Below are 16,522 nucleotides of genomic sequence, written 5' to 3' on the forward strand. Positions count from 1 at the left end.
GTTGATTGGTGTTCTAGACCTTCTTATGTTTATCAATAACTCTCGCTGTATTTATCACTCACTCACTGTGTTTTCGCAGAAAGCACAGTTCAGTGTACTTATGAAACAGGCGGTTAAATTTACATATCCTGTAGTTAAGTGACAATGCCTTATATTCTTTCTTGAACGTTTATATATGACCGATACGAATGATATAATAATAAATATAAATATAAATATTGGACAACATCACATACATTACTCTGACCCCAATGTAAGTAGCTAAAGCACTTGTGTTATGGAAAATCAGAAGTAACGACGGTACCACAAACACCCAGACCCAAGACAACATAGAAAACTAATGAACTTTTTCTACATCGACTCGGCCGGGAATCGAACCCGAGACCTCGGAGTGGCGTACCCATGAAAACCGGTGTACACACTACTCGACCACGGAGGACCACGGATATGTCTACGATCAGGGGTCATATCTCTACAAAACACGTGAAAAGAAGATTCTGCTTGTAAAATGCTACTATCTTTAATTTAAAATAATTAAATTAAACTCAATGAGTAATTTTGACCTTGAGAACTAAAACAAAAAATAATATCTTATTGGTTAATATTATCAGGTAATTATTCAGTTCGATATTTTTTTGTTACAATATTAAATAATATATATATATATTGTTATTATGTTTGCGTATATAAACACGCTAGAATTTTTTTTTTAATCTTGTAAATGTCACTGCTGGGCTAAGGCTTACTCCACCTTTGAGGAGCAGTTTTGGAGCTAATTCCACTACGCTGCTCCAATGGGGTTTGTTAGATACATATGCGGCAGAATTTCATTGAAACAAGACACATACAGGTTTCCTCATGATGTTTTCCATCACCGCCGAGTACGAATTGAAATATAAATACAAATTAAGCACGACTAATTTCAGTGGTGCCTTGGTTTGAATCCACAGCCATCGGGTAAATATACTCGTATTTGTGGTAATGTGTTGCTCGCTGAAGACAATTTACAATTTTTTTAAATAAAAAATAAATAAATAATTGAAACCATGCATCGTGGCTGATACGAAGTAGGTTTACGGTAAAATGCTTAGTATTTACTATACCAAATATAAAATAAGAGCGCTTTAAGGTAATGTTCGAATGGATGTTTTTGGCATTACTAAAGATTCAAAGCTCCAGTGAAATTTTTATTCGTCATCCCTTGTAGACTCAGCTCTACATTGTACAGAATTAGGAAGATTAGGTTAGACAGCTAGCTGACATTGATATAGCTCTTTTAGAATATTTTGGTTACTTTCATAGTATCCTACTATGGTTTATTACTTTGGATAATGGTTAAAACATATAAACTATATTCATTCATCAAGAAAGAGTCGTGACAGTTATTTACAATCTCAGACCTCGAGACAGCCTTTGGGATGTTTTGAACAATGTTAGTATACCCACAGATGTATCACAGTATATTTACAATATTATTACATATATACATTATAATATAATTTGAGGGAAACTTAGTCAAATATTGTATTTACACAAGAAGTAAAAAAAAAGTTGTGACTTGTGAAACAGGTTTCCTACGCTGCAAAGTCAATTCGCCCTTCTTTGAGAAAGGTACTCCTTTATATAATTTATATTTGTTTTTTACTGCTACGTATATTTTTTCACTTTAGTGCATGCCGTGGTCTCCTATAATTGAAGGAGCACACAACTTGTAACCCGTATATTGTTTAATTTTAAGAATATGTATTTAGTGTGTTATCTTTTGTTGGAGATTCCAGAATTAAATAAATAAATATATAACATAATTCATCAAATGCTTTTAGGTTTATCAATAAAGCACATATTTTTTTATTATATTGCTACTGCCACCTGATGCTAAGTGGCAACAACCAACCATAGACATTGGCGCTGTAAAAATTTGGACCATTCATATTACCAATGTGCCATCGACTTGGGGAATTGAAATGCTGCCCCTGATACTGAGAAGGCAGAGATTATTTCGCCAATACGGGAAAACCTACTACAGGTCTTATCATACCTGACAATTCTTAAAACATTTTTTTTTTTTAGATTGCCAACCTATTAGTCTGTGGTCACTCCACCGGCACGGCAACCGAAACCCAAACACACAAGTGACGGAGGAAATTAATGAACTGCAAAAGAAAATTATTTCTGAAATATCGTTGGCATATGAAAACAACAGGACTCAACTCACGAACTGTTTTCAGGTTTTTTATTATTCATTATTTCACCTCCAATCTATTATATAGTTTATAGTCTAGTCATTGAAAGAAACGTCCTTGGCGCCCGTAATTTGTTTCTTAACTTCTGATACACTACTAAAAATGTTTTTATTTTTTTTATGGCATTATATATTATCGCAATTAAATACTGTAATTACTCAAATATATACATACAAATAATAATAATAAACACGGAATTGAACAAAAAGGGAAATGTTAGTAAAAAAAAACGTTTCACTCCACGAGCGCAGGAGTGGAGGGAACAAACAAACGTTGACATTTCCCTTTAAATTACCGTGACGCACTAATTTGTATTTTTAAAGTTAGAAGGTACTAACGCGGGGAGAATGTGTCAAGGGCGAATCGCACTGGACGTCGTCGCATTCGTCGGGGCCTTAAGGGTGGCAGGCTAGGCACGACATTTGCTATAATATACGTATATTAAAAAATAACGTTATCAGGGTTTTATGCGCAATATAAATGCATGTTGTTATAGACGACTAGCGAACTATGTCGATACGCTAATGATATTATGCATGATGAAATTCATCAATAACTCGAGAATAACATTAAATCAATATGTTTTGTGAGTTTGAGTCATTATCAGTAACCGGTCATAATTTGACTGCATCATGTTTCTCGCTCTACTCGTATCTGATTCTAGCATGTTTTTACAAAACAAATGAATTGTATAAATATGCAATTACATTTTATAGAATCGATCACAAACATACATAAACGATAATATAGTATGGAGGCGGCATTATTCACATATATTTCAGTTTAACAGAGTTACTAGGAGCGGCTTGTCGACATATGCATATTACAGAACGCGAGAATATACACAAAATAAAGTGCACTCTTTATTCCTTCCTTTCACTTTCAATCACAAAATTCCTTAGGAAAGCGACGACACGATCGAACAGATCAGGTGCATGTAAAAACCATGCACCTGATGATGTTGTGAACAATGTCAATTAGGTTAAACCTAGAGGTCTGCCGCATTAAAAAGTAGCTACTAGACCATCGAGGAGTGGATCGCCTTTGGTAAAACGGAACGCACTAATAACACATATTTATTTATTATAGGATATAGAAGACCTGCTACACTGGTCATGGAATACAACCTTGGAGACGTCACCAAGCTACCTCACGGGTATCGGTTATGAAGAGATTTTTGATATTGGGAAACGGGTGAGGCAGAAGTTCGAAACTCTCCTATCGGGCACTTCGGACAAGTTCTATTTTAGACCCACAAATGAGCAGAGAACAATTACAAGTGCAATAGCCTTTGTCCATGGCTTGACATATGGAACTAAAGCTAACCTGACTGGCAGTATTGATGGGGCTTCGGAAGAGGATAATGTTATACGTGTAAGTTAAATAACCAATTACTATAAGTAGTTTGTATGAGGTGAATCGTCTCTGCCAATAAATGGTATTGCATTTATGAAGTCTCTGCAAACCTAACTAGACTCTACGTTTATTAGGAAGTGATTACAGTTTTTTAATCATTTTCTGCCAATGATTATAAAAAAAGAAAAACCTTTGTGTGTATGGAATGAATAACTAAAAAAAATGTCTACAATATATCAGTTGTCAAAGATTATTTCATTAGTCTTTTAACTTCTTTCCAAGGTGAAGTTTATCGTTAACAGTTTAATTTATTTGGTAAAATATTTAATAATTTCTGAATCGTGTATGTTAAGTTATGGCATATTATTTTTACCGATACACTTAAATTTTTAATTCTTTACATGCTATTTATAACAAAGGATTATTAACAGCAACTCCCACTTACTATTAAATTATCGTAGTGCTTCTGAAATGTATATATATTCATTTCGTAGTGTGCGAAGAAGGAAAATCATAGGTCATAGAGACATATCTAGCTCGTGTTAAAGAAGCGTTGTGAAATAAGTTCCAAAATTTTCTCCTCAAGAGGAAAGGAGGACTTAGCCCAGTAACAGCCTGTAAATATCCCACATATTTACAGACAGTTACATATATGTACTTAAATTACTATATGATACCGTTAAATGTTTATTTACAGCCGTATGAGAGCTGTGCAAAGTACCAAGAAGATGTGAAGAAAGGCCAGACGCTGGTTGATCAACTCGCCCTTTATGATTCCAGTCCAGAAGTTTTGGCGGTGAGTTAATTATGCCCATATTGCATGCGTAGTTTTGAAATTGAGGTAACTTGATTTGTGAGACTGCATAATTTGTGTTTAGTATAGCAAACACGTATCATTGTCCAAAAACATTGAGCCAAGTGTGAGCAATTTATGGTTTTCAAACTAAAGTCGCAGATACAAATCAAGAAAAGTTTACACGAGTCTTATTTAGATTTACCATTCTTGGTGACTATGTCTTTCACTGATAAAGTGCTGGTGGCTAGTCTTTGTGCAGAATCGTATTGATGGGTTCTACTCTTTAGATATCCTACTTGAGTATGATGATATTTCTGTTTAATAGTTATAAACATTCATATATTAGATAATTTAAGTTTTAATATTACATCATTTCAATTTATTTTAATTTATATATTTACTGTAATTTATGATTTTTTGATTATTATATAATAGAGCACCAGACTGTATTAACATAATTGTTACGATTAATCTTTCACAAAATTGTGTAAGTCCATAATTTTAATGTATCTTCTGATTGTGTTATCTTTGTGTGCCTATAAATAAATAAATAAATATTTACTGCGTATGATAGTAATGTAACAATTACTAAATAGTAGTTTAATTGTCTATGTCTATAACATCGTAGTCTTTGATTATTATATTTGATATATTTAATATATGAGAGTACGTCAGAAGGCTGTGTTAGAGTAGGGTCTGCGCCGGACTCTGTCACAATAATCGTATATAGTGTAATTAGTATTTAAAGAAGACATTAACATTAGTGATAATTGTACATCGAGATTGTAGTATGAGCACGTCATTGTTATTTCCGGCACAAAGGTCATTAAAGGTCGTAATGCCCAGGACATAATAATCAGCCTTATAGTTTTAAAAAAATGTTCTTCAACATTAATTTATTTAATTAACATATTACATCTTGTCCAGGCTGAGATGGCCCAGTGGTTAGAACGCGTGCATCTTAGCCGATGATTGCGGGTTCAAACCCAGACAAGCGCCACTGCATTTTCATGTGCTTATAATTCATCTCGTGCTCGGCGGTGAAGGAAAACATCGTGAGGAAACCTGTATGTGTCTAATTTCAAGGAAATACTGCCACATGTGTATTCCGTATTGGAATATGCTCTAAACCTTTTCCTCATAGGGAGAGGAGGCTTTAGCCCAGCAGTGGGAAATTCACAGGCTGTTACAGTTGTTTGTTGTATCTTGTCCAGGTTAGAGACCGAGTTCAGAGACACTTGGGCATTCATTATCAAGTGACGGTTGCAGATACGTACAATTTGTACGAACTATGTCGATTCCACCGCTCTTGGTCTCCTAAGCTTCGATCTCCTTGGTGCTCGTTCTTTAGTAATGAAGATCTAGAAGTGATGGAGTACAGGGATGACGTGCGGCATTACTACAGGAATGGACATGGGTCGGAGGTAAATTAAAACTATTTATAATATTTGTTTTTTCAATCAAATTTATTTTTTATTTTTATTATATACATTTATGTATCAGTCCGACATACAGTGTGTTCTGTTGTTTACGCGTACTTTAATACTTTTAACGTATACGTATCCATCATCCATGTGTGGGACAATTATGAATCAATATACTGTGCGATGAAATATCATCGTTCTGTATCTAAGTTGTTAAATGGACGTAAGTTGATTGAGAGTTAATTTTGATTCCTAATTATACTCTAAATAAGGTTGTCTTAAGAAGGCTCGCGCATTAATGTCTTTTTTTCTATTTTATTTTATTTTGTTATAAATATTTAATAAGGCTGTTGCTGCCGCATGTATTATAACTGCGCTTGTTATAAGAATGAGAAAGATATCCATTTTGTGTCTCGCTCAGATCTTTTTTCTCTTGATTTCTTTAAAAATATTATTATATGCTAAAATATTGTTTTTACAAATAAAGTTAAAAAAGAACTTAAATTATATATAATAATAATAACCCTATAATATATAATAATCATCAATTTTCATTCCGTTACAAATAAAATTCATATTATAGTAAAAAATACATGTATTTATTATAGATACATTCTATCAAATATATATATTTTTTAATATATGTAAATGTTAAATAGTACAGTTAGCATATGCCAGGATATAGACCGACATATACAGACCGTAATGAAAAACATAGACTAACATAGAGCCTGGACCATAAGGATCTATGTTATTGACTGTGAAGTTAATAACAGATGTAACTGTAAAAATCAGATGTCATGGAAAACAGTTAGTTAGAGTACAGTTCCTACACCTTATATTACCAATTTTGTCGACAGATAAACGTCAACTTGGGTGCTGCTCCCTTGAAGGATTTATATGAAAACTTTGAAAACGCAACTTTGAATCGAGGCAAAAATATTGTATCTTATTTCACACATGACACCATGTTTGAAATGGTGATTAGTGCTCTCGGATTATATAAAGACACGGAACCGCTTCAAGGAGCTTCAAGAAATGCAAATAGGTTGTGGAGGACAAGTGAAATCGCCGCATTTTCCACAAACTTAATAGCTGTTTTATTCAAGTATGTTGGTTTCAATATTTCTAATAATATTTGCTAAAGATAAATGCGCTGGGCTAATGCCTCTTTCCCTGTTGAGGAGAAGATTTTATACTTCATCTTGCTTCTTCAACGTGGATTAGATTGACGTATGTTCTAGAATTCCATACGACACAAATAATAACTATAAACATTTGCCTATGTACTACAGATCTATCTCAGCGCCAAACATAATTCCGATGCGATCAGTAAAATTGGCGTAACTGAGTAACAAATATTGGTTTTATTTTCTATTATTTTCTATTAGTAAGATTATATAACTATACAACTTAAGTGGAAATCAAATATGTACATAAAAATACGTCACAGTCGAATTGGAATTTTCGTCTTTGCGAATTACGTTCAATAATACTTGGCGAGAAAAACTTGTGCGTCAGAGAAATTGAGATGACGTTATCTATTTCACTTGAAGTAATCGTGGCGCCATATTTAGGAAAATCTTCATTGACTTCTGAACATAGGTTTTAATAATAGCATATTTTTTGGCAATATTTGAAGATACTTGTGTCAGAAATGTTAGTTATAAGTTGGGGAATTGGTAATTAAATATGCTTCTGTTTCAGGTGCCAGGAACAAGGGGATGAGATATACCGTGTCCAATTCCTTTTAAATGAAAAGCTTACTACCCTTTGTCCTGAAGCAGGTTGTACTTGGAAACAATTCGTTGACAAGTTCCAGATCTTCAAAAATACTAATTTTGAATTCTGTTTGAATAAAAAATACTTATTCAAACCAAACACAAATCGTGGAGTTAATATTTCCATCATGAGCTTCTTAATGTTATTACCGATTTTAATTATAGTATAAATTATTGTTATTATCGTTATAATAGGTATTTATAGTCATTTTATATTTTTTACAAGGAACTGAACAAGCTCCTCTTTATGACATGCATACAATTCAACTTTGTACGACGTAATTCCAAAATGTCTCCTTTGTAGTAATCTCCGAGACATACGTTAAGTCTTAGTCAAATTAAGTATATATTAAGCTATGTATAACAAAGTTATATCTTGTATATTTAATGTATACATATACAATAAAAAGAATAAAAACAATGAAATGAACACCTTGTGTTAAAACACGATCAAAGTAATTTTAATTAATCAATGAACTGTAATAGTTCAACAAATTATTATTGATTAACCGTTTAACTAACGTTTTTTTAATCGAGGCGTGATTGATATTCTTCGGTAAATCCCCGGTTCGTATTATCTCCGTCACTTAACTATACAATTGTAATTCGTTGAATGATGAAGGGAGCTACGATTTCCTTTTTCGAAACACGTTAGTGACAACTTTAATTAACGTTAGTAAAACGGGAATACTTATTAATTATCACACGTAATATAATGTTGTCGATTCATTACAGAAATCAATACTGGCATTGGCAAATTGTTGAAATTTCTCTCTGAAGCCGTACCAGCCGCAGACTCGATTGCCACATATGTGTACCTCCTTTTCATTCACAAAGAACTGTATCCTATATTTGAGGGTGGACATCTTTGTACATCTGCAAAACATAGTATACAAATTTGAATAGAGTATTAATTGTATTTTTATAAATAAATTTTCAATAAAATTTAAATATATATTTTATTTATGTTGATCTTTAAGCACGTTTTTTCGACAAGGGCATAGTAAAGGAATAATTTAAATAGGGTACCACCGGTTCCACTAATAAAATAAAATATGGGGATACCATTGCTTACTAATCCACCCAGAATTCATTTTATTTATTTTATTAGAATAACATTGAGTTACTCGTACTCGTAGTATAGAACAATATAAGTTCTCGGAAGAATATCCATTTCGAACCGGCGATAGTAAAATTTAATATATTCCTGTAAAATGATGACTCAAATGCGCTTATAAAAGTCTATTTTAAGAATCATATTTTAGATTGTACCTCACGTTAGTTAAAATGACGTCTGCTTTGGATATACAATGTTTTCTATAATTTTATTCCGAGAAGTATTTCATGTACATTAGGATTTTAAATTATTATAACACTGCTTGTAAAATTGAATAAATCAACGCTTCATTCAGTACACGAAATGGAACTGAAACCTTTATCATTTTTTTTTTTTTTTAGGAAGACACAGTCTATGCTTTAGCGTATGAGGCTCCCAACGTCTTCGCCCATGTGATCTAATCTAATCTTTTGCTTGTAATTATACTGGCTATTCTCCTATTCAAACCATACAAACTCTTTTCTTTGAGGGTAAAATAAAATACGAGGTTAAAGTTAAAAACTATTTGCGTCAAATCCGTTTCAAGTGACCTCATTTATATTCTTATATAACATATATAGTTTTGCACTATTTTTGACCTTGGAATTTACCCTTTTATAATTTTCTATTGAAATTACTAAAATTATAATTATCTTTAATAATAGATACGATTAAGCGTAGTGAATTAAATGTCAATCATACGTCAACTGTTTCGGCCATGTGTTATGTCTGGAATGTAAAATAAAAATAAAAATAGATTGTCTTTCGTATCTTAAATAACAATCGTACCAATTATAAAATAGATAGATGTAATAAATCTTGTAGATGTCATCATAAGATCATTGGCTACTAAATTTAAACATACCGAGCATTAATCATAACGTAATTACTTATAAGACTGCGTATTTAATTTGTTCGTTATTTTGATATTACATTCTGCTTTAACACAATATTCATATAAGTATTTTTTAAATTAATTTGTTATTTTTGTAATTATTTTATTGTATTGGTAAACATTTTTACACGATTAATAAAAACTTATAAGAATTTAAATTTTGTTTAGCCCGACACTTTTTTTTTTGTATATGAAATAAATACTTATTAATATTATAAATATATAATTGATATAAATATGTTATAAGAATATAAGTACAATAACTATTGATGTTATTATAATTTGATCTTTTATTTATTTGGAATATGTAGGCATACTGGCTAATGAGCCATCTGGTTGTACGTGGTCACTGTCGCTCATATATATTGGCACTGAACGAAATATTAGCTATTAAAACCGTGGCTAAATTATGCTCCTTATGGCTGTTATGGTTCACTCATTCTTCAGGCTGAAATAAATCAATAGTGAAGCCCGTCTGTGTAGATAATAATAATAAATAAATATTGGACAACATCACATTCATTACTCTGTTCCCAATGTAAGTAGCTAGAGCACTTGTGTTTTGGTAAATCAGAAGTAACGACGGTACCACATACACCCAGACCCAAGACAACATAGAAAACTAATGAACATTTTCTACATCGACTCGGAGTGGCGTACCCATGAAAACCGATGTACACACTACTCGACTAAGGAGGTCGTCTCGAGGTTGGAGATACCACCCATTCATTAGATAAACTGCCGCGAAGCGGCAATACTTGGTATTGTTGTGTTCCGGTTTGAAGGGTGAATGAGCCAGTGTAACTACAGGCACAAGGGACATCTTAGTTCCTAAGGTTGGTGGCACATTGGTGAAGTAAGGGATGGTTAATATTTCTAGCAGCGCCGATGCCTATGGGCCGTGGCGACTTAACATCAGGAGGCCCATCTGCAGGCCTGCCCACTGACTATAAAAAAAATATATATAGTAGAATATGAAAGAGTTACGGGCGGTACTTACAACCAAGTAATTTTAAAAGGAATTTGTAACCGCCATAATATCCGTTAATACTAGGCGACATTCACATCGTCCTATTTTAATAGAAGGTCTAAAATAACTGGAATTGCATGCTGATATAATTTATACGAAGTGTCGTGAACATGATGACGCGTCAAGCGTACACAACTCACCTATGTAAGACTGCGACAAAATTAGCTACAAACGGTGTCAAGAAACTAGTACGCCACTTCCTATTTTTGATCCTCTCCAAGCCAGAAATTTCTGGATAATCGTAGTAAAGTCCCAGCGCGGTATAGATCATATCTAACATGGTATCGTGGGAGAAGTAACCGATGAATGACTTGTGACCGCTGGATACTGTTGCCTCAAATCTTTCGTAGAGGTCTTTGAGACCAGATGCTCCGAGTAGACGATTCATGGGATGTCCGTAACCATTTCTGAAAACAGGGTTTAAATTGGTAACACAACTGTAGCGCAAAGTTCTTCCATATAGAGAGTTTTTGAAAAATCTCTTTGCTTTTAAGTGTTTCGTAATATATGTAATTTATTTGGTAACTTTTGTTTGTTTTTTGGACATCATATGAAATAAATGATTAATTACGTATCAGTATGGGCACTAGTTATGCAGATATATCATGTATTATTTGTAGCAAAACTGTAAACTAAAAAACATAACGATATTTACAGTAAAGGTATTTTTTATCTGATAGCAATTTTGTATTATACAAGCTCTTACCTAAAATAATGCTTAATGTCTTCAACGTATTCCAAAATTTTCAGTTCATGGTCAGTAAACAGTGCACACCACGGACTTCTCTTAACAACTGAATAAGCTCGGTAGAAGCGGCAAAGGTCGTAGATAGCCATAATAGTTCGGGGAAGTAATACCTCCTCACTACCTATCCTTTCTTGTACGTTCTTTTGTAACTAAACAAAAATATTCACATCAGTTCATTTTAATAACTTTAAGTAGTATGAAGTAAAACAGTAGAGTAACTGTTGGGCTAAAGCCTTTTGCGTCAAGAATTAGTTTATATATTACATTGGGAAAGTATTGATGACAAACTGATATCAATTTATAATTACTTCTTTGAATTCGGCAGTTTCTTGATAGCGTCTGATTTCGTCGGAAGCTAGAGTACTGTTTATGACTTCTCCTCCTCGTTTCTTGCAGAATCTGTACGGCTGTGAACAAAATGTATCTTCTAAAGTGTGCATTCATCTATTTGAGGCATAAATTCATTATATTAAATGCATGACGAATATGCATCATAAACCATTTCGTAATTCGTATCATACCAGAGCAAGCATAATAGCACTTTAGTAGATTAATGGTGTGCAAGCGGTAAGTTCCGACTTCAAGGATTTTATCCCGTGCATTTAAATATGATATGACATATTGACATTTGCTAACACATTTTTTAAATAAAGACAGAGTTACTGAGAGTTAAAAGACTAGTTCTCGCTCGTGACTTCGCTCGCGTTTTAACAGTTAGTCGTCAGGCGTTAGACATAAAAATGTAGTCTATGTCCATTCTTGGAAATCAATATTACTTAATATCAAATATGATCTAATTAGATTTGTGGTTTGGCCGTGAAAGAGCAACAGACAGATAGAGAGTTATTCTCGCATTTATAATATTAGTATAGATACATTTAATAAAATTTTTGTACATTGTATACTTGGTCGCGTTCGCTTCGAATGCTTCGAATGCTCAGTGAGATCACAATCTCAGTTATAATTAAACATATTTACGTAATTAATATATTCTGTGAAACTTTGAATTGAAACAATATCAATGTTTCACATTCTTCGTATTAGTTTTTATTACGTAAATCGCGAAAAAACTAATACATAAACCTTATCTGTTTTAGAAATATCATTATTTGCAAAAGTAAATAATAAAATACAAATATGATAATGGCAAACGACATTAAAAAGGCTCTGCTGGATCAAGCCTCTACTTAGTTCTGTGACTTGCTTTATTAAAAAAAAAAAAAGTAGAAAAATAAAAATGTTAATTATAATAAGAACAAAAAAAAAATAAGATGTAACGAATAAAATTAATAGTTATGACCCGAATCTGATTTATTTAACGGTGATTATTGAGTGCATAACTCATAATCTTTATTAATTAGTGAGATTACTAACTAAAATATCTATACACTAGTATTTTTAATACTATTATAGCTAAGACTTTACCTGTGATGCTTTCAAACCATCAAGCTTGCGATAATAAACTAAAATTGATATTATTATTCTAAATTTATTTTTATACACGTGTCATGCTGTTCTTAAAATAGTGATTGCAAGTATAGTAATATTACATACAGATATTGTACTTGTATGTATGGTATCAATTTTAATACCAACCATAGTAATGCTTAGTATTTTTGCGATGTGGTTAGAATGGTGTAACAGGCACAAGAAACGGCGTAGCTATCATAAGGCAAGACGCTGCGTTACACCAGGGCTCTATAATCTATCTATTTGTCTTTTGTTTTGAGGCGTAAATAAACAGTTATTTATAGATTTTTTTTATCAAATAATGCCAATAGAAGTAAATTTTTTTCTCAATGCAACTCCGCACCAGGGCCTTTATCCGCCTAGCTACACCAGGAACATATAAGGAATGGTAAATATTTCTTACAGTGCCCATATATATGGGCGACGTTGACCAGTCTGCTTACTAATGATAAATAAAAAAAAAATTACCCTAGCCACAGCATCTTCTCGTATTGGATCATCAACGAATACATTTGCGCCGAAGTCTTCTAAGCCTTTTATAAATCCTTTAGAACTTTTACGTGTTCGTTTCTCATCTGTCGATCTGATACGGGATTGGTTTAGATTATCTAAGAAAGAAGAATATTTTTCTCGAAATCTTTGGCCAAATGCGAGTAATTCAATAAAACCTTCTTGCGTCAGTATTGAAGGATTGTTTTCTAAATTATTCCACTTCCAGTTTTGAAGATCTGAAACATCCTAAAAAAATTCTTTTCAAATTAAAAACTTACAATATATTCATTGATATTAGTGAAAACTGTGGGTTTTGCTTACTAACTGATTGTTAGGTAAGAATCTAACAGAAAAGTAAATTAACAGCCTTTAAATGTCCCATAGCTGGGTTAAGAACTCTGTAGGAAAGGTTTTGAGCGTATTCCACCACGCTCCACCAATTCGCGTTAATGGATACAAAAGTGTTTAATTATTAAATTACGCACATGGAAACTCAATGGCGCTTCTCCGGGCTTCTACAGTAATTGCTATCTCTGCTTTTTTAAATCAAATATTTTGTTACAATATTTTTTTATCAGACTTATTGAAAATTGGTTCGTTCCATTTACCTGAGCACACATTTCTCCTCTACCTTCCTTATGACTGTTTATAATCTTGTCTTTAAGGGCGGACGCTTCTTTCATTGCGGCAGCATCCATTGGGCTCGGATGTCGAGTCCCGTGTCTTGTAATGAACCACACGTTAACCGGTTCACAGCCTGAAACAGTATTAATTCGTGTATAACATAATAACACTAAAAATATTTAGTCTTTTTATCTTTTAAAAATCTATTTACGTAAAAACAATTGCTAACTATTTATATAACGATATCATGGGATATCTCTATATGGGTGATCATTTATCTTTTTAACAGACCCTTAATGTCATCATTGTCATAATCGTCGTCATCAAGCGAGCAAATTGCGTACACATGTCTATTTACAATCAGCTTTCTTATATAATCGGTTAGGTCATTGTAAATACTGATAGTATTTTAATTTGATGGCTAATTGCTTATCTAGATCTACACAGTTCGTTATCACATAATATTTACAGTGATTGTAAAGGAGTGTGACCAATTGAATTGATTACTTTAATGACTTATTCATTCAAGGTTCTAATAAATACAGGAAATAGATTTAAGACGAAATACAGTCATTATGTGTATCTAAAGATACTATTTAAATATGTTTATTTTATGAAAAACTTGCGCACATATTTCCTCGTGGATTGTAATGTCAGGGTGGGCCCATTAGGATCATTCGCCTCTTGTACAATTCAGATTTGTAAATATAAAGGTTTTACAAGAGAAGAACTTATTATTATAGTGTACGACGTGTAATTATATAATTTGAAATATTACATCAATGCGAGAGATGAATATGTATCTACATAGTATAAAAAAGTCGCTTCCCCCCGTCTTTACGCATAGATCTTTCGAAGTACGCAACGGATTTAAATAATTATTCAGTTTTTATCAATTAACAGAGTGATTCAAGAAAATGATTAAAATATGTAATATATGCATATTATATGAGAAAAATGCCGCAAATTTTAACTTTCTAAGCAGGAAAAATTTACGATTTTTTCTGTTTGTTCTCCAGTCTAAAAATTGTATATAGTGCCTTATAGTACCCGTGTGAAGACGGGCGGTATAGCTAGTTACAGTATAAAAACAGCAAACTGACTCAACTGCAGACGAATGCTCAAAATCTAATCTTAGCTCGCGCTGTGCAAGGGAATGTTGCCGGTGAGGAAACTGCCTCAGAATTATTTTTCTTGAGTGATGTATTAATTTTATTGTCTTCCTCGTTGATGTGAAATTTAAAAGAATCGTTAAAGAGAGTTTGTGTGCTAGAGCATATTACAACACTAATGATTTCTTAGTTGATTGGGAATGAGTAGGTCGCCTCGAGGCCTTCAAATAACGAAAATATATTTATTATTATTGAACATGAAATCAATAGTTGTAAAAGGAAAATAAAAAAAAATCCTGCTGAGTTTCTATCACTGGCTCTTCTCAGGTCCGAGGTATTAATTTCCGAACCGATGGTAGATTTTTGACTATCAATAAGGATTTAAATAATTATTTTTGACTTTGACTTTGATCTAGTGGCTAGAATTTAAGACTGCAGATCTAAATCTCTAAAGGTATCTGGACTTCATTCGTTTATGAGTAGTTTTTAGATAATTTTAAGCATTTTATAAGTTTATATGAAACGTTTTTCTATCTCTTTGATTATTGGATAAGGTTGTTGTTAGGTAAACTATGTCTTTGAATTCTTTAAATTACTAATTTAGTTAAATTTACTGTATTATGATTGAGTGTGTAAGATAATTGATTTACAATAAATATATTGAAAACAGCAACATATTTGTTTGCTAAATCCTTGAAAACTGCTTCATTTTTTGAAGTCGGTTAAAAATAATCCAAATAATGAGGCAAGTTATCAATTTGCTTGTATTATTTTAATAATCCTTTTAATACTATTCATAATAGATTTTTGGGCGTGGTAAATGGGCCAAAATTATGGTAAATAGTTATAATGCCACCAAATTTGGGAGTTAAGTTTGGAAGTTACGTATGCCTGAAATTCAAATGGCTCACTTACTCTTTAAACTGGGACACAACTATACTTCGTGGTTCTGTTTAGGGGTAGAATAGGTGATGTGTGGGTGGACACATGAATGGGCTACTACCAAATAAAATAGGATATAATCGCATATAGGGCTTCTTTCATATCTTACCTTTTATGGGTGGAACGTCCCTGAAGTCACCTCTAACAGCTTCATAAGGGGTTTTACTTCCAAAATAAGTGTACGGATTTTTGTTATTCCAGTAACATTGGGATCGCCTACCGTTAACTAATGGTAGGCAAACACACATTATCAATTTCCACCACATCTTGTCAAAGGCGAGGTATGATTGCCACTAACGAAAGTTTAAAGGCGCGCTTGGTCTTATTTAGCGATTATAAACAATACACGTATAAAAAAGACTGGAACGAATTGCCCTAAGCCTCTCATAATTCAAGATAGATATAGATTATTCAATATTATCGTTAAGCGTTAAACTCAAAACTCAAACTCAAAGTCCTTTATTCAACATAGAAGGATTACACTTACTTATTGATGGTCAAATTAAACACTAC

At 32.7% G+C, this 16,522-nt stretch overlaps 3 protein-coding genes across 3 annotated transcripts in view; 2 read left to right on the top strand and 1 right to left on the bottom strand.

The window, feature by feature from the left end:
- Positions 1 to 7,976, top strand: part of LOC113397819 (multiple inositol polyphosphate phosphatase 1-like) — an 8,605-nt gene extending 629 nt beyond the window's left edge. Inside the window, exons 2-7 of the mRNA XM_026636337.2 lie at positions 2,071 to 2,228; positions 3,333 to 3,617; positions 4,297 to 4,395; positions 5,610 to 5,819; positions 6,680 to 6,927; positions 7,527 to 7,976. Coding sequence (XP_026492122.2) covers positions 2,071 to 2,228; positions 3,333 to 3,617; positions 4,297 to 4,395; positions 5,610 to 5,819; positions 6,680 to 6,927; positions 7,527 to 7,770 — 1,244 coding nt within the window. The 3' untranslated portion in view covers positions 7,771 to 7,976. The remainder of the gene's footprint in view (positions 1 to 2,070; positions 2,229 to 3,332; positions 3,618 to 4,296; positions 4,396 to 5,609; positions 5,820 to 6,679; positions 6,928 to 7,526) is intronic.
- Positions 1 to 16,522, top strand: part of LOC113397811 (uncharacterized) — a 168,688-nt gene that overhangs the window by 128,758 nt on the left and 23,408 nt on the right. The window lies entirely within an intron of this gene.
- On the bottom strand, positions 8,110 to 16,315 carry LOC113397822 (multiple inositol polyphosphate phosphatase 1-like). Its single transcript, XM_026636340.2, has 7 exons — positions 16,119 to 16,315; positions 13,940 to 14,088; positions 13,308 to 13,577; positions 11,678 to 11,776; positions 11,328 to 11,518; positions 10,762 to 11,028; positions 8,110 to 8,476 (listed from the first exon to the last, which is right to left on the bottom strand). Exons 1-7 carry the CDS (start codon positions 16,273 to 16,275, stop codon positions 8,302 to 8,304), a joined length of 1,308 nt encoding a protein of 435 aa, XP_026492125.2. The 5' UTR covers positions 16,276 to 16,315; the 3' UTR covers positions 8,110 to 8,301.

This window comes from Vanessa tameamea, chromosome 13 (genome assembly GCF_037043105.1).
Source record: "Vanessa tameamea isolate UH-Manoa-2023 chromosome 13, ilVanTame1 primary haplotype, whole genome shotgun sequence".
NCBI lineage: Eukaryota > Metazoa > Arthropoda > Insecta > Lepidoptera > Nymphalidae > Vanessa > Vanessa tameamea.

Coding starts and splice junctions, on each gene's coding strand:
- LOC113397822 (XM_026636340.2), bottom strand. CDS start 16,275: ATGTGGTGGAAATTGATAATGTGTGTTTGCCTACCATTAGTTAACGGT. Junction 13,578..13,939: donor GAGGAGAAATGTGTGCTCAG/GTAAATGGAACG, acceptor GAATTTTTTTAG/GATGTTTCAGATCTTCAAAA. Junction 11,029..11,327: donor GACATTAAGCATTATTTTAG/GTAAGAGCTTGT, acceptor CCCTGTTTTCAG/AAATGGTTACGGACATCCCA.